Genomic DNA, 27,714 nt, shown 5'->3' on the forward strand with positions numbered 1-27,714 from the left:
TTCTTATGCTTTGAATTCACCAATAAAGCGTGAGCCCGCGAAAACCTAGGTCCCCACCCTCGACCCCAATAAAAGCAGAACCCCAGGCTCGCACATGCTTTCTCTCTCTCTCCCCATGACCTCGCTGTGTGGCCCCAGGTGCTGTGTGGTTTCCTGTAAGTAACAAACCTTTATTTTTTCAAAGTTTCCCACTGGGTATTGGTGACGGGTGTCTTGAAATTAATCGTAGTAAGAACCGGTGTCTTGAAAGTAATCGTAGTAAGAACCACGAGGGCTGGTCCAACTGCAACATTGCTTGATAGGCTGAGAATGGCAGAAAACACCCCTCCATACCCACAGGGCTCTCCTTTCCTCACTTCACTGTGGTCTCTGCCCAGATATCACCTTCTCTTACCCTGCTTTAATGTTTTTCAGAGCACCATCACCAACTATCTGTTTTCTCTCCCCTCCTCTCCTCCTATTAGAATGTCGGCTTCATGAGAGCAGGGGCTTTGTCTGGTTCACTGTTGTAGCCCCAATACCTAGAACAGCCCAGCACATGGTAATCACTCAGTTAATCTTGAACTGACTTGTTGAATGAATCCCCATTGCCATCCTCCTGGTCCAAGGCACCATTGTCCCAACCCTGGATTCCTGAAGCAGCTCTCTAACTAGTCTAACTAGTAGTTCACCCCCATGTCCGCACCCAACCCCTTCGGCACACACCAGCCAAGGGGATCTTTCAAAGCTGCCAGTTGAATTCACTCCCCAGCTTAAAACTCTGCAGTGACCAAAGGATTTTATAATTCCCGGAACTGATGAGATTTTGTGGAAATAGTCACTTTTGTTGGTATGAGGGCACACTGGAGGGCAATGTGATGAAATCTCTCAAAGTAAATATTGTATGCACATTTGTCCCAACAATTCCGTATCTAAGAATTTATCCTCTAAATAGGTTCTTTTTTTTTCATTGTTTTATAGAATTTAAAAATTTTTTTAAATTGTGGGAAAATATACACAACAACAAATTTACCCTTTCAGTCATATTCATGTGTACAGTTCAGCTGCATTAAGTGCATTCAGATTGCTGTGAAATGACCACTACCACCCATCTACAGAAACTTGTCATCTTTCCAGACTGAAACTCCATACCCTTTCCCCTCTCCCCAGGCTTCTGCCAACTGCCATTCACTTCCTGTCTCTGAATTTGACTACTCCAGGTACCTCATATATGTAGAGCCATACAGTCTGTATCCTTTTATGACTGGCTTATTTCACTTAGTGTAATGTCTTCAAGTCTCGTCCATGTTGTAGCATGTGTCAGAATTTTCTTCTTTTTTAAGGCTGAATCCCATTTTTTAATCCCACTGTATGTAGAGACCACCGTTTATCTGTTTATCTGTGGATGGACCCTTGTGTCGCTTCTGCCTTTTGGCTGCTGTGGAAGAGTGCTGCTATGAAAAGGAACACACAAATATCTATTTGAGTTCTTGCCTTCAATTTTTTGGGGTATATGCCCAGAAGTAGAATTACTGGATCTTATGGTAATTCTGTATTTAAGTTTTTCAGGAGCCACCAAACTGTTTTTACAGCAGCTGCACCATTTTGAATTCCTACTCCTCTACATAGATTCTTACATACAAAGATGGATAAACATGCAAGGACACTCACTACAGGACTGACTGAAATAGTGAAATAGTAGAAGCCGTTCAAAGTCAATAAAGTTATTTAAGTTAATAGAATCACACAGCTCTGTATACACTGATAAGGAACCATCTCTAGCATATCCTGTTAAAGGAACAAAGCAACGTGCAAGGGAGTTGGGGGTAACCTTACTCCTGGGGGCTGGTGCCATAGCATCTTGTTGCAAGATTGGCCCATTCACTCTCCACAGTAGCCTGGCCTCCCTAGGGGCTGAGTGCATCTAGATGCTGGACTCAGGGCTGACCATCTGTTCTTGGATGTGATGAACAGGCATTTTATTCCTGCCATAATCTTTGATCACCTGCAACAGAAAGCCTTTGAGAGCAATCATGCATAATGTGTGCTCCAGGTCAAAGCAAAAGGTAAAAAAACCAATAGCTATAGTTGTAGGTGTTGCAAATCACTGTACCTTTCATCTAGAGGCTGCTGAGAACCAAGGACATTGATTAAAGACATGCAGGAGAACTGGGTGAAGGCACACACCAGGGACTATAGTAAAGTATTTAGCACCACTGGCAAATCAGTCAGACCTGGTCTTGGCTGTAATCATGGAAGCGGGGATTGGAGGGTGTGAATTTCAAAGAAGACATGATTCTACAAGTTCACTGGCTGAGGATACACCACCCTCTCTTTGGAACCTGTGGTTGGGGTGCGGTAGGTCTTAACACTATTTGTAATTGTGCAGAGATGGAAATAACATGACTTTGGTTACTGGAACAGTCTTGGGGAGTGAAGCCCCGAGATCTGTGATCAGCCCCCATGGAAATATTTGCTCAGAAACATTACTGGATTGAAGAAGACTTGAGGAGCCAGTATTATCTATGAAATCTCCTGTTCACTACCTCACAAGGACAAATCAGAAAGTAATTGAGGCAGTGCTGATTTCTTGAATAATTCTTCCATCCACTCTCTTAAAAGCATTGTGTAGACTATTCCAAGAGGATAAATAGAAATGTAAATATCATAACTACTCAGACTTGTAACTGGCTGGATTTAAAGATTAGTGTGATAATCTGTTTTTCCTCAGAATCTTATTTTAGTGAGAATAACTGGGGAATTCCCTGGCAGTCCAGTGGTTAGAACTCTGCAGCTCCACTGCAGGGGGCATGGGTTCGATCCCTGGTGGTCAGGCAACTAAGATCCCGCAAGCTGCACAGCGTGGCCAGAAAAAGAAAAAAGAAAAAAAGAAAAAAGAAAAAAGAAAAAACCTGCTATGTGGCTGTATTAGGGTTATAAATCAAATTATTTGAGACCCTTAAAAAGGCAATACTATCATAGTGTTACCAGTTATCTATTGCTGCAGGGCAAGCCATCTCATAACTATGTGGTTTATTGTTGCAGGCAAAACTGGATGTTAAAATAAGTGGATGAAAGTATGATGAGGATATTTACATTGTGTCAAAGTATCTTCCCACCAAATACTGATTACTCACAAAGGGAAAAACCCACCTCAACCAAATGATTACTAGCATCCTATACAACATCATGTACCCCTTGATATGATGCAGTGAGAAAAAGACATTACTCCTCTGATTTTATTGCCAAAAATACATAATCTCAATGTACTTATGAGAAAATATCAGGAAAACCTAAATTGAGGGACATTCTACAAAAAAAACTGACCAGTACTCTTCGAAAGTGTCAGTCATAGAAGATAAAGACAGTTTGAGGAATTGTCATAGATTGGAGGAGGGTCGACATGACAATTAAATGCAATCTGGATTCATATATTGAATCCTAGACCAGAGAAGGGACATTGGTGGAAAAACTGGCAAAGACAAAATAAAGTTTGTAAATTAATTAATAGTATTGAATCAATGCCAATTTCCTGATTTCTTATGATCATACTCTGGTTACATGTCAACATTTGAGGAAACCTTGGATGAAAAGTATACAGGGCGCTGTACTATTTTTGCAATTTTTCTGTAAGTCAAAGATTATTATAAAATATAAATGTTAAAAAATAAACTAAGCTTAGTGGCTTACAATGATAGCTATTTTATAATATTTCAAGATTTTGTGAGTCAGGAATTTGGGCAAGACTCAGCAGGATAATCCTTCTGCTCCACATGGCAGGGACTGAGGTCACTTGGTGGTATTCAGCTTGTGTCTGGGCTCGTCCTGAGCACCCAAGATGGTTTTATTCATGTGCTTGGCACTTGGGCAGGGATTGCTAGAAGGCTGGCCTCAGCTGCTCCTCAGCCTTCTCTATGTAGTCCCTGGGCTTCTCAGTGTGGCCTCTCCTGCAGGTAGGCAGTCTTCTTACATGGTGTCTCATGGATCTAAGAGGTAGTATTCCAAAATACAGGAAGTAGAAGCTGCCAGTCCCTGTCTTGGTCAATTTGGGTTGCTGTAACAGGATACCACAGACTGGGGGGCTTTAAACAACCGAAATTGATTTCTCACAGTTCTTATAACAGAGAAGAACAAACTGGACTTCATGTTGGATCTTTTCCTTTAGCTCGAACACTTGCGCTCTATTGCCTATGCTTAGTTATGCTGGTTCTGCACCTTTGTAAAGAATGTTGCCTATAGCCTGAAATATACATGAGAGCCCATTCTCAAGGGTCTGACCTCTAAAGGTATAACACCTTAAAGATAAAAAGTTGCAGAACAGGAACTTGCCTGGAGGTCCAGTGGTTAAGACTGCGAGCTCCCAATGCAGGGGGCCTGGGTTTGATCCCTGGTCAGGGAACTAGATCCCACATGCCACAACTAAGAGTCCACACATTGCAACTAAAGATTCTGCATGCCGTAATGAAGATCTTGCATGTGGCAACAAAGATCCCATGTGCTGCAACTAAGACCCAGTGCAGCCAAATAAATAAATAGTTTTTTTTTTTTAAGTTGCAGAACTGAAAATAACAATTGCCGGGAATTCTCTGGAAGTCCAGTGGTTAGAACTCCACACTTTCTCTTAGGGAGCTAAGATCTTGCAACCCACATGGTGCGGCCAAAAAATCAATCAATCAATCAATTAATTAAAAAAGAAAAGAAGGGACTTCCTAGGTGGCACAGCAGTTAAGAATCCACCTGCCAATGCAGGGGACACGGGTTCAATCCCTACTCCAGGAAGATTCCACATGCTGCGGAGCAACTAAGCCCATGCACCACAACTATTGAGCCTGTGCTATAGAGCCCATGTGCCACAACAAGAGAAGCCACTGCAATGCGGAGCCTGTGCACCACAATGAAGGGTAGGCCCACTGGCCACAACTAGCGAAAGCCTGTGTGCAGCATCGAAGACCTAATGCAGCCAATAAATAAATAAATAAATAAATAAATAAATAAATAAAAATAAATTTATTAAAAAAATAAATTAAAAAAAAAAGAAAATAACAGTTGCTATGTTGGAGGTTTATAGGAACATTGTGACCAGACTTTGGATAGCTGCAAGAACTGATTCCTGAACCAAAATGTTTGCAACAACCAGCCACACCCTCCACCCCTTTTAGTATAAAAGAAGCCTGAATTCAAATTCGGGTAAGATGGTTCTTTGAGACACTTGTCCACCATCTTAGCCTGCTGGTTTTCCATGTAAAGTCACTATTCCTTGCCCCCCGCCACCAAACTCATCTTTCAATTTATTGTCCTGTTGTGCAGCAAGTAGTACAAGCTTGGACTTGGTAACATTCTGAAGGCTGGGAGTCAGAGATCAGGGTGCCAGCACTGTCAGTTCTGGTGAGGACCATCTTCTGGGTTTCAGACTGCCGACTTCTTAATGTACCCAGACATGGTAGAGAGCAGAATGAGGCAAGTTCTCTCATGATCCTTATAAGGGCACCAGCCCCATCTAATCCTAATCACCTCCTCTAACCCTAATCACCTCCCAAATCTCCCACCTCCTAATACCATCATATGGGAGATAGAAGGTTTCAACATACAAATTTTGGAGAGACACAAACGTTCAGTCCGTAACAGTCCCTTAAGGCCTGGAGCCAGAAACTGGCAGAGCGTCACTTTCACCATATAATATTGGTCAGATCAGTCACAGAGCCTGTCTACATTCATGTGAAGGGGACACAGACCTCACTTCTCAATGGTCAAAGAATTTGTTCCTTTTTTTTTTAAACCATTGCACAATGGAAAGAGATTAGATTTATCATAACCCTTGGTTTTTGGCATATATATATATTTTTTTTTGGTCGCACCACGCGGCTAGTGGGATCTTAGTTCCCCAATCAGGAATCGAACCCGCATCCTTGGCAGTGAAAGCAGAGTCCTAACCACTGGACTGCCGGGTCCACTTTCCCCAGCATACTCTGATCATTGATCCAGGCATGGACTGCCTTTATATATTTATTTGTGTATTTGCTTAGCTTTTTGCAAAAAGGCAAAGGAAAGCTTATGTTTTTCCTTTTTGTGTCATTTATGATTTGTATACCTGCTTGATAATACAACTAGAAAGAACTTCTAAGCTTATCTCTGGCTGGAATGGGGTAACATGATACTCATTTCTAAAACATCATATTTCCCTTATTTACATTATTTGGCAAAACAGCAGAACTCGATACTTTCCTGGTGGCACAGTGGTTAAGAATCCGCTTGCCAATGCAGGGGACACAGTTTCGAGCCCTGGTCCTGGAAGATCCCACATGCCGCGGAGCAAGTAAGCCCGTGCACCACAACTACTAAGCACGCGCTCTAGAGCCCGTGAGCCACAACTACCGAAGCCCACACACCTAGAACCTGTGCTCCACAACAAGAGAAGCCACAGCAGTGAGAAGCTCGCGCACCACAATGAAGAGTAGCCCCTGCTCACAGCAACTAGAGAAAGCCCACGCACAGCAACAAAGATCCAACGCAGCCACAAATAAATACATTTATTTAAAGAAAAAAAACTTAAAACTAAAAAAAAAAAGTAACTGTACATTTAGGAGGTTTCTGGAGAGAGAGGCTCAGACTTCCTTGGCGGGTCCACTGCAGGGGGCCCGGGTTGGATCCCTGGTCAGGGAACTAAGATCCTGGGTGCCGCTCACTGCGTGGCCAAAAAAAAAAAGAGAGGCTCTAAAAATTGTTCTAAGAAGTAAACGTAGGCTGTGGTTTCTCAGCTAAATTTCCTGTAGATAAGGTAGGAAAATAAAAACTTTGATCTGGAGATGGTATTACGGTGAAAATGCATGGGTTTTGCAATTAAACCCATTTGGGTTGAATCCTGACTCCTTCACTTTCTAGCTGTTTGGGAATTCAGCTAACTCCCAGAGCCTCAGTTTCCTTATCCTTATATTGGGAATAACATCAACTTTGCAGAGTCTTGTGAGGATTACAAGACACAACAGTGTGAGTAAAGCATCCATTGTTCTAATTGGTATAAAGTAGTTCTCAGTATAAGACTACTAGTGTGATTATGTACGTTAATGTTTAATAGGCTACAAATAATACTTACAAACTGCTCCTAAGAGAAGGAAAGCAGATAGATATGCACATCCGCATTTAGAAAAGTGAAGATACGAAGACCAGGAACACATTGAAGATCACAGGCTGGTACACTAGAAGAAGGGCAGGGGACTGCTGACTGTGGTCCAGCACTCAGCACTGATGGAGCCCTGGGCAGGCAGATAGGGCAAGGTGAGCACCTCATAACTGGACACTGACCTTGTCACCTCAGAATTACCTGTGGCAGGACCATGTACTGAGAACAGACTGAAACCACAGACCTTGCCCCCCGGAGAGGCATCCTGCTAGCTAAGTGATGACAGGATTTGGAGGTTTTCCCAAAATCATAATGGGAAAATATCAATATACATTACTAAAAAAAAACAAGAGCAGTACCATTTGTCTTCCTAGGTTAGGTAGCAATTTTACTGTCTGCAATAACGTTTGAAAAATAAAGACTGAGGATCAAGCACTTTTAGCTTGCAAAAGTGAACTTTTCCTTAACTTTTTTTTATAATGGTTAATGAAAGGATTTTTTGCCACAGAGAGCATTTGAATTAATTTCAGACCATACAAAGCACAAAGAAGTAACTTGAAAATTATGCTATCAAAATGTGACAAAAATACTTTAGTGTGTAAGTGTGGATAACTTGATTTCATGAGATTTTTGTTTCTTTTGTCAAAAGCATAAATGTATAGTGAAAATATCCAAAAATGGAAAGCATAGAACAATACGCTACCATTTGTGTATAAAAATGGGATATGTGTGGCATAAATACACAGAATTTCTCTGGCAGTATACCCAAGGAACTAGAACTATTGGTAGCCTCATGTTTATACTTTTGTAAACATATGTATAGTATCCATAACTGATATGTAGCATTATTTACATTGTTAATTATGTTATTCAAATTTACATAAATGGTATCAAATCAGATGCATCATTCTGTATCCTATTTTTCCATTCAACCTTTTATATATTTATAGAAATATACATATACATGTATATTCCAATAAGATATATATATGTATTCACATGGTTCAAAAATCAAAACAACATAGAAAGGTTTACAGAGGAAAGTCTCATCCCTAAGCCAATACCCTCCGTGCAAGCAACCACTTAAAATTTTTTTTTGTACATTTCCAGAATTCTCTTTCTTTCTTTCTTTTTTTCTTCACTTTTTTTTTTTGGCTGTGCTGAGCAGCTTACAAGATCTCAGTTCCCCAACCAGGGATTGAACCTGGGTCACGGCAGTGAAAACCCGGGATCCTAACCACTAGGCAACCGGGGAACTTCCTCCAGAATTTTCTTATGCAAACACATATATTCTCCCTCCATTTTTACACAAAAGATTGCATTCTATTGTCACCTTTATGTACCTTTCTCCTTCTTTTTTTTTAATAAGTATTTTTTTGGCTGTGTTGGGTCTTTTTTGCTGTGAGCAGGCTTTCTTTTTTTAGTTGCAGTGAGTGGGGGCTACTCTTCATTGTGATGAGTGGCTCCTCATTGCTGTGGCTTCTCTTTTGCAGAGCATGGGCTCTAGGTGTGTGGGCTTCAGTAGTTGCAGCACATGGGCTCAATAGTTGTGGCTCATGGGCTCTAAAGCTCAGGCTCAATAGTTGTGGTACACGCGCTTAGTTGCTCCGCGGCATGTGGGATCTTCCTGGAGCAGGGATCGAACCCGTGTCCCCTTCATTGGCAGGCAGATTCTTAACCACTGAGCCACCTAGGAAGCCCCTCTTCTTTTTTTTTTTAAATTGAAATATAGTTGATATACAATATTATAGAAGTTACAGGTGTACGATATAGTGATTCACAATTTTTAAAGGTTATATACTCCATTTATAGTTCTATAAAATATTGGCGATATTTCCTATGCTGTACAATATATCCTTGTAGCTTATTTCACACATAAGTTTGTTCCTCTTAAGCCTCTATCCCGATGTTGCCCCTCCTGCCTTCTCTCTCCCCACTAGTAACCACTAGTTCATTCTCTATATCTGTGTCCATTTCTTTTTTGTTATATTCACTAGTTTGTTGTATTTTTTATTTTATTTTTTTAACTTTTTTTTTTGGCCGTGCCCCTCAGTGTCTGGGATGTGGGATCTTAGTTCCCTGACCAGGGATTGAACCTGCACCCCCTGCAGTGGAAGCATGGAGTCTTAAACACTGGACTGCCAGGGAATTCCCTGTTGTATTTTTTAGATTCCACATCTAAGTGATAACATTCAGTATTTGTCTTTCTCTCTTTGACTTATTTCACTCAGCATAATACCCTCCAAGTCCATCCACATTCTTGCAAATGGCAAAATTTCATTCTTTTTAATTCCATTGTGTGTATCTGTGTGTGTGTGCGCACATGCCTGCACATACACATCTTCTTTATCCATTCGTTTGTTGATGGACACTAAGGTTGCTTCCATATCTTGGCAATTGTAAACAATGCTGCTATGAACATTGGGGTGCATGTATCTTTTTGAATTAGTGTTTTGGGTTTTTTTTTTGGATATACATCCAGGAGTGGAACTGCTGGGTCATATGGTAGTTCTATTTTTAGTTTTTTGAGAAACCTCCATGCAGTTTTCCATAGTGGTTGCACCAATTTACATTCCCACCAACAGGGTATGAGGGTTCCCTTTTCTCCGCATCCTCGCCAACACTTATTTGTATTCTTTTTTTTTTCTTTATTTTTTTGGCTGCGTCAAGTCTTAGTCGCAGCACGTGGGACCTTCGTTGAGGCATGTGGCATCTTTCGTTGTGGTGTGTGGGCTTCTCCTTAGTTGTGGTGTGTGTGTTTTCTCTCTCTAGCTCAGGCACAGCAGCTTAGTAGTTGTGACGTGAGCAGGTTTAGTTGCCCTGAGGCATGTGGGATCTTAGTTTCCTGACCAGGGATTGAACCTACATCCCCTGCATTGGAAGGCGGATTCTTTACCACTGGACCACCAGGGAAGTCCATGTAGTCTTTTCGATGATAGCCATTCTTACAGGTGTGAGGTGATATATCACTGTGTTCTTGATTTGCATTTTCCTGATGATTAAAATGATGTTGATTATGTTTTCATGTGCCTGTTGGCCACCTGCATGTTTTCTTTGGAAAAATATTTATTGAGATCTTTTGCCTATTTTCAAATTGGGTTGTTTTTTGATGTCCCGTTGTAGGCGATGTTTATATATTTTGGTTATTAATTCCTTATCAGTCATATCATTTGCAAATATCTTCTCCCATTCAGTAGGTTGTCTTTTTTTGTTTTTTGGCTGCACCACGCAGCTTGCGGGATCTTAGTTCCCTGACCAGGGATGGAACTCATGCCCCCCAAAATGGAAGCATGGAGTCCTAACCACTGGACATCCAGGGAATTCCCTCAGTGGGTTATCTTTTTGTTTTGCTGATGGTTTCCTTTGCTATGCAAAAGCTTTGAAATATAATTAGGCCCCATTTGTTTATTTTTGCTTTTATCTCTTTTGCTTTAGGAGACAGATCCAAAAAAATATTGCTACGATTTATGTCAAAGAGTGTTAAGCCTATGTTTTCTTCTAGGAGTTTTATGGTTTCCAGTCTTACATTTAGGTCTTTAATCCATTTTGAGTTTATTTTTGTACATGGTGTTAGAGAATGTTCTAACTTCATTCTTTTACATGTAGCTGTCCAGTTTTCCCAGCACCACTTATTGAAGAAACTGTCTTTTCTCCATTGTATACTCTTGACTCTGTTGTAGTTTAATTGACTGTAAGTGTATACACATTTCTTCTTTCACTTAACAATATACTTGGACATTTCCTCATATTTGCACATCAAGAGCTTCTCATTCTTTTCCACCAGGTTAAATCTCATTGGGTGTATGTACCGTAATTTATTTAACTGGCCCTGAATTGAAAAACAGTTGAGCTGTTTCCTAGACAAAGCCTCCAGCCTTCCCTGCCAGAGAGCAGCTGATCAAGCAGTAAGGCCGAGGTTATAAAAAAGTGTGAGGAGGTGCGGAGACACTCTACCATCCCAGGTGGGCTGAGGGCAGAGGGAAGGGCAGGACAGGGAGGAAAAGCAGGAATGGGAGGTAAGAGGTGAGAGGCAAGGTGGGGGCTTCCCTGGTGTCCTGGGAGGCTGATTTCTCTCAGACTTTTCCTCTGGTGCCCCCCCCCCCCCCCACCAACTACTCTGGCTCAGTTTCTCCTCCACATTCCCCTTACCTCTTGGCCTTCCCCCAGGTCTAGGCCTGACTCTGCCTGGGGAACTTCCCAAGACCCCTCTGTGGGGGTTGGAGAGGGTTGTTGAGGTGTAAGGACCTGGGGTTTAGCTCTCTGGGCCTGCAGTCTCACTGGGCTTCCACATAGCCCTCCCCCTATTCCCAGCTCCCCTGGCACATGGCCCAGGACCTTAGGCAAGAACTGAATGGTTCAGTGGCCTTCCTCTGGCCCCGGATCAACTTCCCTCTCTGCCCCACTGGCAGTCTCTGGGCGCCTACACTTAGGCTGCTTTGGGCTATTGGGGATGGGCTGCGGAAGCAGATGCAGAGGCTGTTTGGTGCCTCTCCTCTCACTCCCCAACCCCATCAGCAGACCGTTCCCTGGGGGTCCTCTTACACAGGACCCTCTGACTGTGGGTGAAATACTGGCTGGCAAAACCCGGAAGGGGATGTCTAGAGAGGGGTGGTGGCTCCCTCCACGTCACAGGGCAAGCTAGTGTTGAAATGTCCTCCGGTGGGTGGATTCCTACCGTTTGGCCCAGAGCTCTCCAGGCCCTGCATCCCTTGGTTCACCTGTGCTGTGGGGTAAGCCAGCTTGGGAGGCCAGAAGATCTGGGCTCGGGAGGGAGACAAGAAACCTGACCAAGGGTCTCATGGTGGCTTTCTGGCAGGAGTGGGTGGACATGGTCTGGCAGATGACACAGTTGCTGCTTCTGGCTCTGGTGGCTGCTGCATGGGGCGCCCAGCCCAGGACTCCACGGGCCAGGACAGACCTGCTCAACGTCTGCATGGATGCAAAGCACCACAAGACAAGGCCAGGCCCTGAAGACAAGCTACATGACCAGGTGAGGATAGAGTGGGGTCTAGGGTAAGAGAGAGGGCTGACCCCAAAAAGTGGAGAAGTTAGGGAGGTGGGAAGACCAGCTTTGGGGGGTGATGGAGGCAGGAGGGTGGCTGAGGTGATCAGGGTGGAGCTCTCCCAGGGAGCCACTACAATACTGGGGGGACTATTTATCTAGCACCCTCTATGGGCCAAGTGTTTTCCTCACACCTTGTCAGTGAATATGTCCAAAAGGTCTACTCGGTAGGTGGGTGGTGGTCTCTACTTACACAAATGAGGAAATACGCCCAGAGAGGGCACAGGTAGATGTGGGAACTGAAAAGCCAGTCATTAGCAGGTGCTGGGAGAAGGACTGGTGGTACCTTTCCCAACCTTCATTATGTACCAGCCCTTGGAGCTCAAAGTCAAGGTAGAAGAGACAGGTCCCTCATGGCCACTATGCAACAAATAACTACAGACAGGCCAGGTCCCCATCCCATTAGGTCCTGAAGAGACAGTGAGAAATCAGATATGCTGGGAAGACTTCCAAGTAAAAGGGCCATTGGCCTGGGCCTTGGAGGATGAGTAAGTGTTTTCCAGGAAGACAAAGCAGGAAAAGGCAGCCTAGCAGAGAACAGCATGTACGCATGTTGGAGGGTGACAGCACGAGCAGTGGCAAGTCTAGTGTGGCCAGAGCCAAGGACACTGCTGCCCACACAGCAGGGGAGCGAGGCCAGGGGCCCCATTTCATAGGGAAGGCCCCCGAAGCAATTCAGGGAATCTGAGCTTGAAGTTGAACTCCAGGCTCATGAGAGATGCTATTATCTCCTTCCTTCCAGTCACCGCCTCTGCTCCCTATAAGGCTTCACACTGCTGGAGGGCTGGGGTGTTCCCAGGGAAAGACTGGCGTGGACTGCCTCCAGGGGTACCACACCGTGCGGCTTGTAGGACCTTAGTAACCACTGGACCGCCAGGGAATTCCCAAAACTTTTTAAGTTCTAAAGGTTGCTTTAAAGAACCCTAAGCAGCACTTCCTTTTTGCCAAGAAATGGTGCAGACTCCTCGGAGGGAGTCAGGTGATTGTAATTCTGAGGGATGTAGGCTATGTGGGAGTGGCTGGTTTTATTGTCTCTACTATAGGCCAGGAAGTGATTTTCATTACTTTATATTTGTTTTTTTGGCTGCGCCAGCGGCTTGCAGAATCATAGTTCCTTGGCGGTGAACGCACGGAGACCTAACCACTGGACCTCCGGGGAATTCCCTGCTTTTCATTATATTAATTAACTCTTTCGGGGGCAGAAACCATTGACCCTGGCTAGCAGGTCAGGGATGAAGTGCATGGGGCTTTGCAGGGTGACCAAGAGTTGAGCATCTGAGGAAGTGCATGCATGAAGCCAGGGAGGCCTGGAAGCAGGTTCTGTGGCAGCAGCACCAGGCATGAACGGGATTATTGGAGAGGGCTTGGTCTGGCTCCACCCTCAGGGATTATCCTTAGTTTCTCCTAAGTGTCCAGACCTGTCACATCTCCCCTCTCCCTTGAGCCTGAGTACTAGAGTTCATCGCAGACATTTTAAGCAATGGGCTCGTGATCGCTCAGCTCTTGACTCCCAGCCTGCAGCGATTTCTAAAGAGAAGCCTCCACCACTTCTACCATCTCACTTGCCTTGCATTTACCTCTCTAGGATTGCCTCCCACATTTAGTCAGGCCCATGTCCAGGCCTATGTGCATGTCTGCCCCTCTGTGTCCCGCTGCTCTCAAGACCTACCAGGAGTCCACTTGCCTGAGGTTCCAGACCCTGAGTCAGAGCAACCCCCTTCCCCTTCACCCCCCACCACAACCTGAGAGGGCTCCTCCCTCTCCTCCCTGTCCTGAGTTAAAACCTTAACCTTACCATCTACAAGGGATGCAGCTCACTTAAACTCTGTAAAAATTGGAGTAATGATATTTTTTAGTGGGTTATTGAGACGATAAAGTGCAAAAGCCTCAGGGACTTTGCATCTGCTATTTTCAGTGGCCCCAGTGTTCTCTGTCTCCCCTCCCCCTGCCCCTAACTAAAACCACAAGCACAAGGAGGGCAGAGATTTGATCTATTTTGTTCATTACAGCATTGTCAGCACCAAAAACAGTGCCTGCACTCAGTTAATACTGGCTCATTGCAAAATGAATAATATAAATAACCCGGATAACATTAAATAACTTTGCAAACTGTTTAGAGATGTACAAATAATAATTGCTCCCCCGGACAATGGTTCCCCCGGTCTCCCACATCCCCTGTGTTACTTTCTGTTAAAAGTCAACATTATTATTGCCTCTACCCCAAAATGGGGGCTCCTCAAGGCCAAGCTTAGAGGCAGCCTCCTCAGCGATCGTTCCTCTGGATGACCTGCCTGAGGCAGAGGAGCCAGAATGTGGAGGAGATGGCCATGGCAGGTCAAGGACTTAGTCCCATGTCTTCCCCTCCCAGTGCAGCCCCTGGAAGAAGAACGCCTGCTGCTCCGTCAACACCAGCCAAGAAGCCCATAAGGATGTTTCCTACCTGTACAGATTCAACTGGGACCACTGTGGCAAGATGGAGCCTGCTTGCAAGCGCCACTTTATTCAGGACACCTGTCTGTACGAGTGCTCACCTAATCTGGGGCCCTGGATCCAGGAGGTATGGGCAGCATCCCCACAGAGATGAACCTCAGCAGGGGGCAGGGCCCACTGGCCACTCGCGGGGAGGACGTGGTCCAGGAGTTCTGGTCTGAGGTGGTTGGTAGCGGCACCGCCCCCTCCCCAGCCCTGGACCCCATCATGGCTGTAGCAGCTGGGACCCCTGGCTGACGGGAGCCCTTCCTCCCCTCTTCTCCCCCAGGTGAACCAGACTTGGCGCAAAGAGCGGGTCTTGAACGTGCCTCTCTGCAAAGAGGACTGTGAGATCTGGTGGGAAGATTGCCGCACCTCCTACACCTGCAAGACCAACTGGCACAAGGGCTGGAACTGGACCGCAGGTGAGGGCCTGGGGTGGGTGGAGAGGGAGGGGTTTGGAGGTGGAAGTGGGGGTGTGGAAGGGTATATGGAGATTTGGGGTTTGGGGGCTGGTGGAACAAGAGATGGTTCTGGACCCAGTGGCTATAGGTCTTCCCTCCTTCCCATAGGGTATAACCAGTGCCCAGTGAAAGCTGCCTGCCACCGCTTTGACTTCTACTTCCCCACGCCTGCTGCCCTGTGCAATGATATCTGGAGTCATTCCTATGAAGTCAGCAACTACGGCCGGGGAAGCGGCCGCTGCATCCAGATGTGGTTCGACCCGGCCCAGGGTAACCCCAACGAAGAGGTGGCGAGGTTCTATGCTGAGAACACAAATTCTGGGGCCGTGCCCCAGTCAATTGCATCTTTCCTGCTCAAGCTGGTCCACATGGTGCATTCCTGGTTGCCTAACTAAGCTGTTCCCACTGCTATACCTGGATACTTTCCTTACCTGAACCCAACATGGGTGACTTCAGCTCAGCCCAGCTGCACTCTCTTAGATGAGGAGGACTCACAGTACCCTGGTCATTGTTTCCTGATCCAAGGTCCTAGGGGGATCCTCTGACAGCTTATTCCAATAGATATATCCATGTGTGTCCTGCGTCTTATAAATTATTTGGGGATGCGTGGGTTTGGGCGGGCGGGTGGGCATGCCTCACTGCTTCATCAGTCCTGTTGAGAGGCCCAAAGAGGGACTGGGACTAGCTTGAAGTTCACCAGCAAGTAGGCGTTGGAGTTGATCCCTTAGCCTGGGGCTCTTCTGCACCAGCCCTCCCCCTCGTGCCCCCTCTTGTACCACAAGGAACAAGGGGATTGATGGAGGGAAGCTGGAGAGAGATTGGCAGATGAGTTATCAGATTCCTGAAGGTTTCTTTCCCTTTCCTTCCCTTACTAGATGTGGGCTGGGATGGAGATGTTGGTGGGCAGATCCCCGTCATAAATACTTGCATTGTCTCCATTTTTTAAAAATAATTCTACAGTGAATAATCGTGTACATCGTAGAATGCCATAGCATTGAACTCCAGAGGAGGCATTGCTGGGTCAAGAAGTATTTGGATTTATAAAGTTTGACAATTACAATTTTACAGGGATTATATCAATGTGGCCCCACCAGCAATGTATGAGTGCCTTGTTTCCCTATAATCTGGTCAACACAGTAGACCGTCAAACTTTGAATTTCCTGCCAAGCTGATTTCTTCTAAACTGATAGGTGGGAGAAAGGGCATCTCAGTGGATTCTGCATTTGCCATGTTTCTTACCATGAGAACACAGTTTCTGAGATCTTTCCATATGGATCTACAGAGATCCAGTTCATTCTTTCTCATTGCCAGGCAATATTCTGTTCTATGTATAGATCACATTTAATTCAGTCACCTCCTGATGGGTATTTGAGGGAGGGTGGTTCTTTTATGGCCTTGACACTTTTGCAAAGCATGGGCCAGTTATTTTGTAGAATAACTTTCATTTTGGGTTTATCTGTTTCCTCATGAGATTGAGGTTCTGCATTTTTGACACAAATATTTCCAAAGTAATACCGTGTCCTCTTGGTGCCTCGTGCTGGGAAGCACATGGTGTTGGGTTTGCCTATTCCTGATGATATTAACTGATCTCTTGGTTGAGATTAGGTCTGCCAGGTTTCTCCATTACTTTCCCCCCTCTCTGTAATTAAGAAGTATGTTATAGGGAGATACTTTGAGGACTGCAGGTATCCTATTCACCATCACAGTCTCACTCCAGAGTTTCACTATCTGATGGATATTTTTTAAAAAGTGAAAACAAACACCAAAAGTGTCTATTATGTGGCATCACCTCTCCAACTCTTTAATGCTTTTCCATGGTATCTGCTGGAAAAAACAAACTTCTTCAGTGGCCTGGAAGCCCCCCTCCTTCACTTAGATATCATGTCAAATAACTCACCCTCCACACCCCATATATGAGTCCCATTCGCACTTTTCACTTTGGGGCTTTTACTCCAAATATTCCCTCTGGGTTCCTGGAATGTTCTTTTATACAAGGAGCAGCCTGGCTAATTTTGCAACTTAGATTTCAACCTACAATTAATTCCCCACTAAAGTGACTTCTGACCACTCAACCAAAAAGAAATCCTCTTGTACAGATATTGATCCACTATGTGTATTATCTGACTTTTCCCTAACAAAACATACACACCTGAAAGCAGGGCCCATGTCTGTGTCATTTTGTGCCAGGTCCCCGGGCCTGGGTCAGTGCCTAGCACAGAGGAGGTGCTTAGGAAGTGAAGGACTCCATGCACTCATTCTGTCAGTCAGCAGATGCCTTCTGAGCACCCCATCTGCTGGTGTTGGCCAACAGCAAGAGAATTGAGTGCCTTGCACTGTCTGGAGGGCAGGGGGAGGGAGGTGCAGACAGACGTGAGAACCAGTAACTTCAAACAGTGAGCTGAGGATTTGCTCCAGGCGCGCACAGGGTGTGATGTTGCATGGAAGCCCAGAAAGTTTAGGGAAGGCTTCCAAAGCATAATGTTTGCCAAGCAGACTAGGTAGAGGGATGGCATTCCACAGAGAGGGTTCAGGAAGTGCAAAGGCTTGGAGGTAATAGAAGCTCAAGCAGAATATCTAGATGGCTAAGATGGAAGTTAATAGGGCAAGGGCAGCAAATGAGGCCAGAGAAGAAACACGGGATCTGCAACCCTTGAGACTCTGATGCCCTCACAGTGCTCTCCTTTCTTGGTGAAAGAAGCCGGGCTTGGAATCAGACTCAGCTCTCGCGCCTCTTTGCTGCCTGGGAACCACAGCTTTCGCAGCTGTGAGGTTGCGTGATAAGTGACTGCATATGCTGTGGGCTGGCACTCAGGAAAAACCCCAGTTTTTCCCACTCCCAATCCCTGCAGCCCAGAGCCCCCACCCATGCAGGGCCAAAGACCTTCCTGTTGTCTTTGTCTAGTCACAAGGTAGGCTTCAGATTGGGGTCCACACGATGCCAATGGCTAACTTGGCTGGTATTAAGCTTCTAGTCCGGGCAGATACCCTCGGGATCGGCTCCATGGTGGATGCTTGACTGTGTCCCTCCCTGTGGGCCAGGTGGCCCGAGCACTGAGGCCTCAGATTCAGAGCCCGGCATGAGGCTCAACAAGGGCAGGGACTCCTCACGGATTCGAACTCCACCTCCAGCTCACCTCCCACTTGCGGGTCACTTCTTCTGAACCCCTGAGGTCTCAGGGCCAAACGTCACTCCCGCAGTGGAGGGACTATAAAGCCCAGTTTACGATCGGCTCCTGGCACAGGGGTGGAGGATGGAGGACCGGGGCAAGTCCCATCTAGAAGAGCATCTAAAGGAATGCTTTTGGGCATTCCTATGCACCTGGTCATGCTGCAATCAGGAGAAGGCGGATCTGGGCTTGAAAAGCCAGGAGGGAGGTCTGGGGATTCTAGCAGCCCTCTACCTGCTCAGGTCTTCAGAGGGCTTAAGCCTCCCAGGTTGTCACAGGATTCAGGTACGGCTCACTCCCAGGAAAAGGGAAAGCAGAGCACAAGCTGGGGGTCTCCTGGGAGTCAATTTCTTGCCCCCCCCCCCCCCCCCCCGCAACACACACACACCCACTGGAGTTAATTTCTTTGCAGGCTCTTCAAGGCTTTCCTTCTTGGCCGATTCTCCTCCAGTGATCCAGCTGCCTCCTCTGGCTCCCAGCGCCCCCCTGCTCCATGAGCCCAGACCTGTGGACTTTCCTAGGGTATTGAGGCCCCATATTCCTTAAAATTCTGCTGCCATCCACAGGCTGATGGCTACCACATCCAACCCGGACCCTTCCCCAGGCTTTCACCTCTACCGGCCCCCCACCCCCAGGTAACACACAGACACCTGGACAAAACACAGCGCTCAACATTCCCTCTGCCCGAATTTGCTCCTCCCCTCTCCCCTCTCCCCACCCGTGGTACCAGCCTGGCCTCAGAGGGTGAGAAAAGGAAGGCTCCTGTCCCTGGCTGGTGTAGGAGTGTTGGTAGGAATCTGCATTAGAGGAGACTCTTAGCTGCTGGAGAAAGGGGACTCGTGTGAGCGGGTGAGGGAGGGGGGGAGGGCGGGGAGCTGGGGCTTTGGAACAACGGAGGCTCTGGGTATCTGAACATCAGTGATTTTTTTTTTTCTTTTTGGCCGCTCTGCACAGCATGTGGGATCTTAGTTCCCCGACCCTGCGGTGGGAGCACAGAGTCTTAACCACTCGACCACCAGGGAAGTCCCTGAGCATCTGATTTTACAGCTGGAAGTGGGCGATGCCCGAGGCTGATGAGGTTGAAGAGTTGGCAGCTCTAAAAGTCGGGAATATGGGAGCTCCATCGTCTCTACAGCTGCCTGGGAGCTGGGAAGCCCACGCTCCAGCCCTTGCCCTGCAGTGAGCTCTGTCCTGATTCTCTGGGTCTCATTCTCTTGATCCATATAACAGGATGAGGGTGTTAGAAGTGGGGCAGATTATTTTAAAGGACCCCAGCAACTTCAGGCTGCAAGGTTTTCTCAGACCTGAGTTTAGGGGAGAAAATGGAGTGAGTGGGGCTTGGGGACTCGCCTTAGGCCTGCACTCTTAATCCAGTCCCTCCTACCTGCCACTCTCCCATGGAGATCTGGCTGGAGCCCACATGCAATAATTAACTCCTGGGTGGCCTTCGCCCTATCCTAAGCACCTCTCCTGGGCCACATTCCCACTGCCCGTCTCCTAGGCCACTAAGCCCCTCTTTCCCCTAGAGTGAGGCAAGGGGGACCGTAGAGCAGAGCAGAAGCCTGAGTCAGACCGAGAGCCACCTCTTCTCCCAGGTATGCCACTCTCTACCCCACTTTCAGAGCAACACACCCTCAGGCACTCCCAACAAGTATTAAAGGATTTGAACTGGGAGGATCCACTGTCTGAAGGCAGAGAATCCAGAAGCAGAGACAGAGCCTGCCCAAGGTTAAACTACAAGTTAGTAGAACCCAGGGCTCTTGCCTTTCAGCACAGCACTGAGTTCTTGGAGCTTCAGGTCTGGGACCCTGGGGGGAGGGGTGGTGGCGTTGAGGGTGATGATTGGTATCGGTGGTGGGTGTCAGAGCTGGACCAAGATCTGAAGCTAACACTAGGGAGGTGGGGAGGGGCTTGCAGGGTGATGTAGGTGGCATGGAAGGGAAGACAGCACTGGCTCTAGAAAGCAGCCACAGCAAGAAAAACTACCAACTGACTGAGCGGGATCCAATGGGACCTGGGAAAAGGGCTTTCTCAGCCCTCCCAGTACTCCCCCAGTACTCTGTTAGTTACCCCTATGGGAGCCTCAGTACAGCAAAGGTGCTGGGGACAAAAGCTGAAGGAGCTCTGGACTTGAGGGTCCTGAGTCGGACTTGGGTGGTCCCGACTGTGTGACTTGGGGCGCTTTCCTCAGTCCACGACCAACTGATTCCTCAATCCGTGCCCAGCTGGCTAGTGTTTGTTAGGGTCCCCCCCCACACATTTAATCCTCAGGTGAGGAAACTACGCCTTAAGATAATGTGAGTTATATTCCCTCAAGGTCAAGCAGGAGGGGGAGTGTGAGAGCTGGCATCATGGACAGGCTGATCTGGAACCCTGTGCTCTAAACCGCTAGACTTTGTTTCCCCAAAGAAGCCTAATCCTGTATCACCTGGCACTTCCACGAGTACAGATTCGTCCTGTGCTCTTGGAGATCAGTGAGTGATGGGGTCCGTGGAAAGACGGTTGGGTCCTGGAATGAATGAATTAGCAAATGAATGAACGCCAGAATAAGCAGTGTAGCAGGATATTGGATTGTGGAGGGGTGAGAAATGAGGAGGGTGCAAGGAGGACGAGGAGAGTTAGGTGGGGATTTAATTCCAGGTTTCCCTGAGCCCTGCTGGGCAGAGTCAGCCTGGAGTCCACCCAGCTCAGGCCCCACCCAGGAGTCCCAGGCAGGATGCTGGAGTTCCGCAGGAGATGGGGGCCATGTGGGGGGTGAGGCAACTTTGTGAGCAGGCAGGATGCACAGACGTTGGGAGCTATAAGAAATGAATTCTGAGTGTTTTAGGAGAAACAGACACCTGCCAAAGCTCAGTGTCAGAGGCAAGGGGATTGAGATGCTGTGAAAGTAGAGGAGAGGCCAGCCCTGTGGGAGGGGTTCAGGAGCCTCCCTAGGCCCCACGGGTAGGCTGTTTAGCTGCCCATGTCTGCCCGGCTGCCCTGTGACATCCCCCACGACACAGGATCTCTGGGAGTGGCCAAATAATGGGTCTGGAAGGGGCTGGAAGCAGGCGTTTTCTGTTTGTTTGTTTTTTTAACATAGATCTGCATGTGGAGCTCCAAAACTAAGATATTGTGGTAAACTTTTGCACAAAGTCATTTGGTGTCAAAATCTGACCTGAAAATTAATGTGAGGTTATTGTGGTTTTTATGTATCCCACCAGTGTAGCTATTTCCCCTCAGAATGTGTGCTTGATCATCGAGTGCATGTAAATTGTATTATCTTATTTTGTATTACCTTTGATAAAATGGCTAACTAAAGAATGTCGCTCTGCCACCCAGGTTCTATAAGGATTAAGTCATTAGTGACGGCAGTCGCTGACCTTCAGCACACACTGAAAGAAATTCAGGGTGGAGAGCAGGAATGAGACACTCAGTGCTCTGGGAAAATTGGCAGGACAGGCCTTGCAGATAGTTAGATATTTTAGGAAAAAAATGTATGAACCCAAATTCTTGTATCTCCTCATATCTAGATAAGCACTGAAACCATTAAGATAGCTGTTCCTTGCAATTAGCAGCAACCTTCTACCGAGATGTGTGCTTGACTGCATGTACCCGTTGGCCAAAGTCACATAGGTACTGATCTTCCCCCTTCCCTCTTCAGTAGAGTTTTGCAGAGCTGTCTCCTGAGCTCCACAGGGAGACACAATAAACTCAACACATAGCTCTTATGTTGTGCTTTTTTTTCCAGCCAACAAAATCATAAAAGTTTCAAACCCTGAAACATTTGCCTGCAAGGATTTCAAACAAGGGATTGTGGACCTATGGCAATCTCCTGGTTATTTCTGCATTTTGCCCAAACTCCATCCCTTAGTTGCACCACCTTGATCCTCATGACCTTGAAGAGAAGCCAGGGAGGTCCCAGCCAGGTACTGTCCCAGAAGGCGCATCTGATCCCAACCCTCCCCGCGGCTGGCAAGAGGCTGGCAAGACGAGGGTGTCAGCATGGGGCCTGATCCACCCCAGGCTCCACCCACCTGAGATTTTCATTAAAACCTTGAGGACCCAGCTGTGCAACCCCATATTCTCGCATTCCTTGCTGCCTTTGACGGCAGTTCTTTCTTCAGGAACAAGCATGGCCTGGAAGACTATGTATCTCCTGTTCCTTTTGGTGTGGGTGGCTGCTGTATGGGCAGCCCGGCACAGGACCGAGCTTCTCAACGTCTGCATGAATGCCAAGCACCATAAGGAGAAGCCAGGTCCAGAGGACAAGCTACATGAGCAGGTGGGCCGAGGAGCGGTCTAGGCTGGGGAAGAACTGGGTCAGGTAACATCTACCCACCTCCTTAGTGGAGGCAGGGAGGCCGCCTGAGCAAGTCTTCAGTTTGCACTGGTTTGGGGGCGACTTTTTAACACATGCTGTGTGCCCGGTGATGTCTGGACAGTGCCAAGAGCTCAGCTTCTCGGTTGTTGGGTTTCCGTGTTGCTCAAATCAGGAAGCAGGCCCGGAGAAAACCCTGGAGAGACCTGTCTGGGGGGGGTTGATTTTGATTTCCAAGTTTAGACTGGGGCCAACCCCTCCAAGGATCTGAGAGGAGAAAGAGTACACTGCGTGTGGCGGCTTCTTTCCTGCCAGCTCCGAGCAGCTCAGGAAAAGCGGACTTCTCACAGCGAGGCTGGGTGCGAGGCGGACATGTCCACTGGGGTCTCAACCCTATTGGACCTGACATCTCCTTCCTACAACAATGAGTTTGCCACAATCCCTGCAATCTCCTGAACTTATCTAAACGTTTAAAAAAAGTCAATATGATGCCATAACTGTAAAGAAAAAAAAAGGCAAGTCACTTGGACTATGCATTTCAATGTGTAAAAGCTCATACTCAGCAGCAATGATCACAGTCCCCTATTTCTGCCTGTTTTGCATCATGGAGGCCCCAGCTGCCAGTGCAGCCTGGGTACTTCCAGCAGCCTTGACTTTACCCTTCTCAGCATATATGTATTTTTAAAGTGCACATCTCTTTTATTTACTTATTTTCTTTATTTTTGGGGGTGTGTCAGGTCTTAGTTGAGGTATGTGGGATCTTTCCTTGCAGCGCACGTGCTCTTCCTTGCGGTGCGCGGGCTCTTCCTTGCGGGATCTCGCGGGCTCTTCGTTGCGGGGCGTGGCCTCTGTCTAGGTGCGGTGGGCGGGCTCGGTCTAGTTGGGATTGGGGGTTTTCTCTCCCAAGTTGTGGCACTGGTTCCAGAGCGCGTGGCCTCTGTAGTTTGCGGCATTTGGGGCACTTGGGGCACTTGGGCTTTCTCGTTGAGGCCCGCGGGCTTACTTGCCCCTGCGGCATGTGGGATCTTAGTTCTCCAAACAGGGATCAAACCTGCGTCCCCTGCATTGGAAGGCAGATTCTTAACCACTGGATCACCAGGGAAGTCTCTAAAGTGCACATCTTAATATTGTGCTTTTATACTAAATTCTAGGCCATGGGTTTTCATTCATTCAATAAGAACGTATTCAGTATTTCTATAATTAAAACTATTCCGGGGTTGCAGTTTATTTAACTTGCTTCCTCATCTCCAGGTCATTGTCACCTTCTCAAAGAGGCTTTTTTTAAAAAAAAAATATTTCTTTATTTGGCTGCATTGGGTCTTAGATGCGGCATGCAGGATCTTCGTTGAGACATGTGGGACTTCTCTCTAGTGGTGGCTCATGGGCTCTAGAGAGTGCAGGCTTAGTTGCCCTGCAGCATATGGAAATCTTAGTTCCCCATCCAGGGATCAAAGAGGCTTAATCTGACCATTCTAGAAAACAATTTCCTTTTCCTCTCCTGCTTTATTTTTTCCCAAAGCAATTATCCAGTGATAAGTTTTCCTTGTGTTCCCAGTTCCTAGAAAAATGCCCGAGCGAGAATAAGTAGGAGCTCAATAAAGACTTGAATTAATGAATGTTGTGATGACTGCATCTCTGGGCGCGGCTCCCTCCTGGGATTCCACGGGCTTGGAGAGCCTCCTCCCCAAAAGAAGGTCCCCCAATAGCAAGTGTTTCCCTGAAGACTGTGTTGGGGAATCAAAGACTGAAAGGGGAGAGGCTGCGTATGGGAATATTCTGGTTGTGCTGGATGTGAGAGTTAATCCCTGTGTTTCCCCTCCCAGTGCAGCCCCTGGAAGAAGAACGCCTGTTGCTCCGTCAACACCAGCCAAGAAGCCCATAAGGATGTTTCCTACCTGTACAGATTCAACTGGGACCACTGTGGCAAGATGGAGCCTGCTTGCAAGCGCCACTTTATTCAGGACACCTGTCTGTACGAGTGCTCACCTAATCTGGGGCCCTGGATCCAGGAGGTATGGACAGCATCCCCACAGAGATGAACCTCAGCAGGGGGCAGGGCCCACTGGCCACTTGCGGGGAGGACGTGGTCCAGGAATTCTGGTCTGAGGGTGATAGTGAAAGCAGCTCTTTTGCTCCATTCTTGTTTGCCCGTTTCTGTTCCCCTCTAACCTTAAAAGCATCTAATTACAGGAATGAGATTACCAGGCAATTTAACTGAACTCCTGACTTATGCTCTCCTGAATAGACACCATGCCTTGCCTAACCTGTGGATTCTTTTCCTAGATAAAAAGAAGCCAAAATGAAGAATTAAGTAGTTAAAAAATGACTAGCTCTCTACCTCCAATAGCTCCCTTAGCGATTCTGCAGACAGATCGCTTGGGCAAGATAATATATGAAGAGAGTCAGCCAGTCTGCACACAATGGAGAAGGATGCAGAATCTAACCTGCCTTGATGATTCACTGAGATTCTTTCCCCCTTTTCCCTTTAAAAACTGTCATGGCTGAGCAGAATCTTTGGAATTGGTCTTGGGACATGAGTTCACGTTCTCCCCAGATTGCCAGCTTTTCTGATTAAAGCAACCATCCTTTCTATGGACATTTGCCTCTCAATCGTTGGCTTTTGAGCAGAGAACAGCCACCTGAGTTTGGTAACAGTAGAGTCACCACCCCCTCCCCCAGCCCTGGACCCAATCAAGGCTGTAGCAGCTGGGATCTCTGGCTGACTTGGAGCCCTCCTTGCTCCCCTCCCCCACCCAGGTGAACCAGGGCTGGCGCAAAGAACGGATCCTGAACGTGCCTCTCTGCAAAGAGGACTGTGAGAGCTGGTGGGAAGATTGCCGCACCTCCTACACCTGCAAGACCAACTGGCACAAGGGCTGGGACTGGACTGCAGGTGAGGGCCTGGGCAGGGCAGGGAGGGATGGGTTTGGAGGTGGAGGTGGGGATGTGGAAGGGTATATGGAGATTTGGGGTTGTGGGGCTGGTGGAATAAGAGATGGTTCTGGACCCAGTGGCTATAGGTCTTCCCTCCTCCCCATAGGGTATAACCAGTGCCCATTGAGAGTTGCCTGCCACCGCTTTGACTTCTACTTCCCCACACCTGCTGCTCTGTGCAATGAAATCTGGACTCATTCCTACAAAGTCAGCAACTACAGCCGGGGAAGCGGCCGCTGCATCCAGATGTGGTTCAACGCGGCCCAGGGTAACCCCAACGAAGAGGTGGCAAAATTCTATGCTAATACCATGAGTGGGGCTGGGCTCCATGAGGCCTGGCCTCTGCATTTCGGCCTCGTCCTACTATTGCTCTGGCTGCTCAACTGAGCTCCTTTAATTTTCTGCTACCTGGACATCCCTGCCCTGTTAAGCCCCACAGCGCCCAATTAGTCAGTTTCTGTTCCTTGGTGGGAACTCTGACTGTTTGAATAAAACCAGACAGCCCACATGTGTCAAGTTATTTGAGTGTGAATAGGAATGTGACTTTTGGGCTTCCTAGGTGGCGCAGTGGTGGAGGATCCTCCTGCCAATGCAGGGGACACGGGTTCGATCCCTGCTCCAGGAAGATCCCACATGCCGCGGAGCAACTAAGCCCGTGCGCCACAACTACTGAGCCTGAGCTTTAGAGCCTATGAGCCACAACTATTGAGCCCATGTGCTGCAACTACTGAAGCCCACGTGCCTAGAGCCCGTGCTCCGCAACAAGAAACCACGGCAATGAGGAGCCCGCACACCACAACGAAGAGTAGCCCCCACTCACCGCAACCAAAAAGAAAGCCTGCGCAGAGCAAAAAAGACCCAACACAGCCAATAAAATAAATTAATTAATTAAAAAGAAAAAAAAAAGAAATGTGACTTTTGGTTCCCAGTTCCCACTGATTGAAGCTAGTTAGACCTGGTCAGTTCCCAGCTTTGATACTTGCTATGAACTTGCCAGATAACCTTAACTATTCTTCCAAGGTAGGATATAGTCATAGCTGTCAATTTCATTTTTCAGTACAGCTATAATCTAGAGCCAAGCCCAGGATATTATCATTTGAATTGGACTCAAGCCTCTCAGGGTTTAGTTTCTGCCCTGTGCTCAGCCCTCCAATAGAAGAGAGGGGAATGGGAGTGTCCAGCATGTTCTGGACGGCTGGCTGGGAAGAGGTGAAGGGTGGCTGCAAGAGCTCTACCCCACTAACAGCTAATACCCCAAAGCACTCTCTGCCGGGCACTGTCCCAAATGCTTCACATTCATTCCTGTAAAGTGTAGATACTGTTGTCTACATTTTGCATATATGGAAACAGGTATACAAATTAAGGAACATGGTCAATGCCATCCCTTGGATAAGAGCTGGGATCCCACCCTAGGCAATCGGGCTCTTGAGAACAAACTCTTTGTGGAGTGAATAAGCACGTGTATCTTAAAGGGATAATGGACCCCAGGTCTGACTAGAGAAGCTAGGCCTAAGCTAGTCTGGCAGAGCTAGGGTTGCAACCCACACGTACACTCCTAAGAGCAGGTCCCAAACCAATGATTTCACAGATTTTTAGGCAGTGTTCCTACATTAAGCATACTTTGTATAAGTTATAATAAACTAGTTATAATAAACTAAACTACTGTTACAGTAAAATCCCTAATGTCTCAGTGGCTTAACACAACTAACATTGATTTCTTGCTCAAGCTGTGTTGTTTAATGTGGGTTGTCAAGGGAATTCTGCTGGTCACTTAGGGGCCCAGGCTGATGGAGGCTACATTTCATCACCCACTTCCACGAGACAGGAATAGGGAACCGGGTGAATTCCACACAGGCTCTTGAAATTTTCATCCACCACTTATTTCACTGGCTACATCTAGTCACGACCATGACTCACTTCCAGGAGGCCAGGAAAAAGACAATCCTAACATGTCCCTGGAAGGAAAGGGGAATCAGGATATTTGTCAGTAGACTTAAAGATTGCTACAAAGACCGTCTTATGTTACAGTCAGTTATATTTCTGGCATGGTCATGGTGACAAATTTAATTTCTCAATTAGATCTTGGCGGGAAGGCAAACCAACGCTTTGAGTCTATGCAAAGAACTATATCAACACGAAAAGTGGAGCAGTGCTCTGCTCACCACCCTGGGCACTCTCGCGAACAAGTCCATTCAATGCGCCATTCTCTATAGAACGAGTGA

General features: G+C 47.1%; 2 protein-coding genes and 1 long non-coding RNA gene across 17 annotated transcripts in view; 2 read left to right on the plus strand and 1 right to left on the minus strand.

Moving 5' to 3' along the window:
- Nucleotides 1–27,714, minus strand: part of LOC130859947 (uncharacterized) — a 57,712-nt gene that overhangs the window by 26,785 nt on the left and 3,213 nt on the right. The gene's annotated exons all lie outside the window — the stretch shown is intronic.
- LOC130859938 (folate receptor alpha) lies at nucleotides 140–15,672 on the plus strand. Of its 3 annotated transcripts, none has more exons than XM_057747519.1 (5): nucleotides 140–155; nucleotides 11,913–12,086; nucleotides 14,527–14,715; nucleotides 14,917–15,052; nucleotides 15,200–15,672. In XM_057747519.1, the coding sequence occupies exons 2-5, from the start codon at nucleotides 11,925–11,927 to the stop codon at nucleotides 15,484–15,486; spliced, it is 774 nt and encodes a 257-aa protein (XP_057603502.1). In that variant the 5' UTR covers nucleotides 140–155; nucleotides 11,913–11,924; the 3' UTR covers nucleotides 15,487–15,672. The 3 variants fall into 3 exon arrangements, with proteins under 3 accessions (XP_057603502.1, XP_057603501.1, XP_057603500.1); XM_057747518.1 differs by lacking the exon at nucleotides 140–155 and adding an exon at nucleotides 11,094–11,112; XM_057747517.1 differs by lacking the exon at nucleotides 140–155 and having other exon boundaries at nucleotides 11,886–12,086.
- Nucleotides 18,444–26,365, plus strand: FOLR1 (folate receptor alpha). Of its 13 annotated transcripts, XM_057747529.1 has the most exons (8): nucleotides 19,966–19,998; nucleotides 20,576–20,732; nucleotides 21,771–21,873; nucleotides 21,989–22,166; nucleotides 22,365–22,522; nucleotides 24,382–24,570; nucleotides 25,316–25,451; nucleotides 25,599–26,365. In XM_057747529.1, the coding sequence occupies exons 5-8, from the start codon at nucleotides 22,373–22,375 to the stop codon at nucleotides 25,877–25,879; spliced, it is 756 nt and encodes a 251-aa protein (XP_057603512.1). In that variant the 5' UTR covers nucleotides 19,966–19,998; nucleotides 20,576–20,732; nucleotides 21,771–21,873; nucleotides 21,989–22,166; nucleotides 22,365–22,372; the 3' UTR covers nucleotides 25,880–26,365. The 13 variants fall into 13 exon arrangements, with proteins under 13 accessions (XP_057603507.1, XP_057603513.1, XP_057603508.1 ...); XM_057747530.1 differs by lacking the exons at nucleotides 19,966–19,998; nucleotides 20,576–20,732; nucleotides 21,771–21,873; nucleotides 21,989–22,166 and adding exons at nucleotides 18,467–18,543; nucleotides 18,671–18,780; XM_057747536.1 differs by lacking the exons at nucleotides 19,966–19,998; nucleotides 20,576–20,732; nucleotides 21,771–21,873; nucleotides 21,989–22,166 and adding exons at nucleotides 18,803–18,893; nucleotides 19,785–19,853.

This window comes from Hippopotamus amphibius, chromosome 9, assembly GCF_030028045.1.
Source record: "Hippopotamus amphibius kiboko isolate mHipAmp2 chromosome 9, mHipAmp2.hap2, whole genome shotgun sequence".
NCBI lineage: Eukaryota > Metazoa > Chordata > Mammalia > Artiodactyla > Hippopotamidae > Hippopotamus > Hippopotamus amphibius.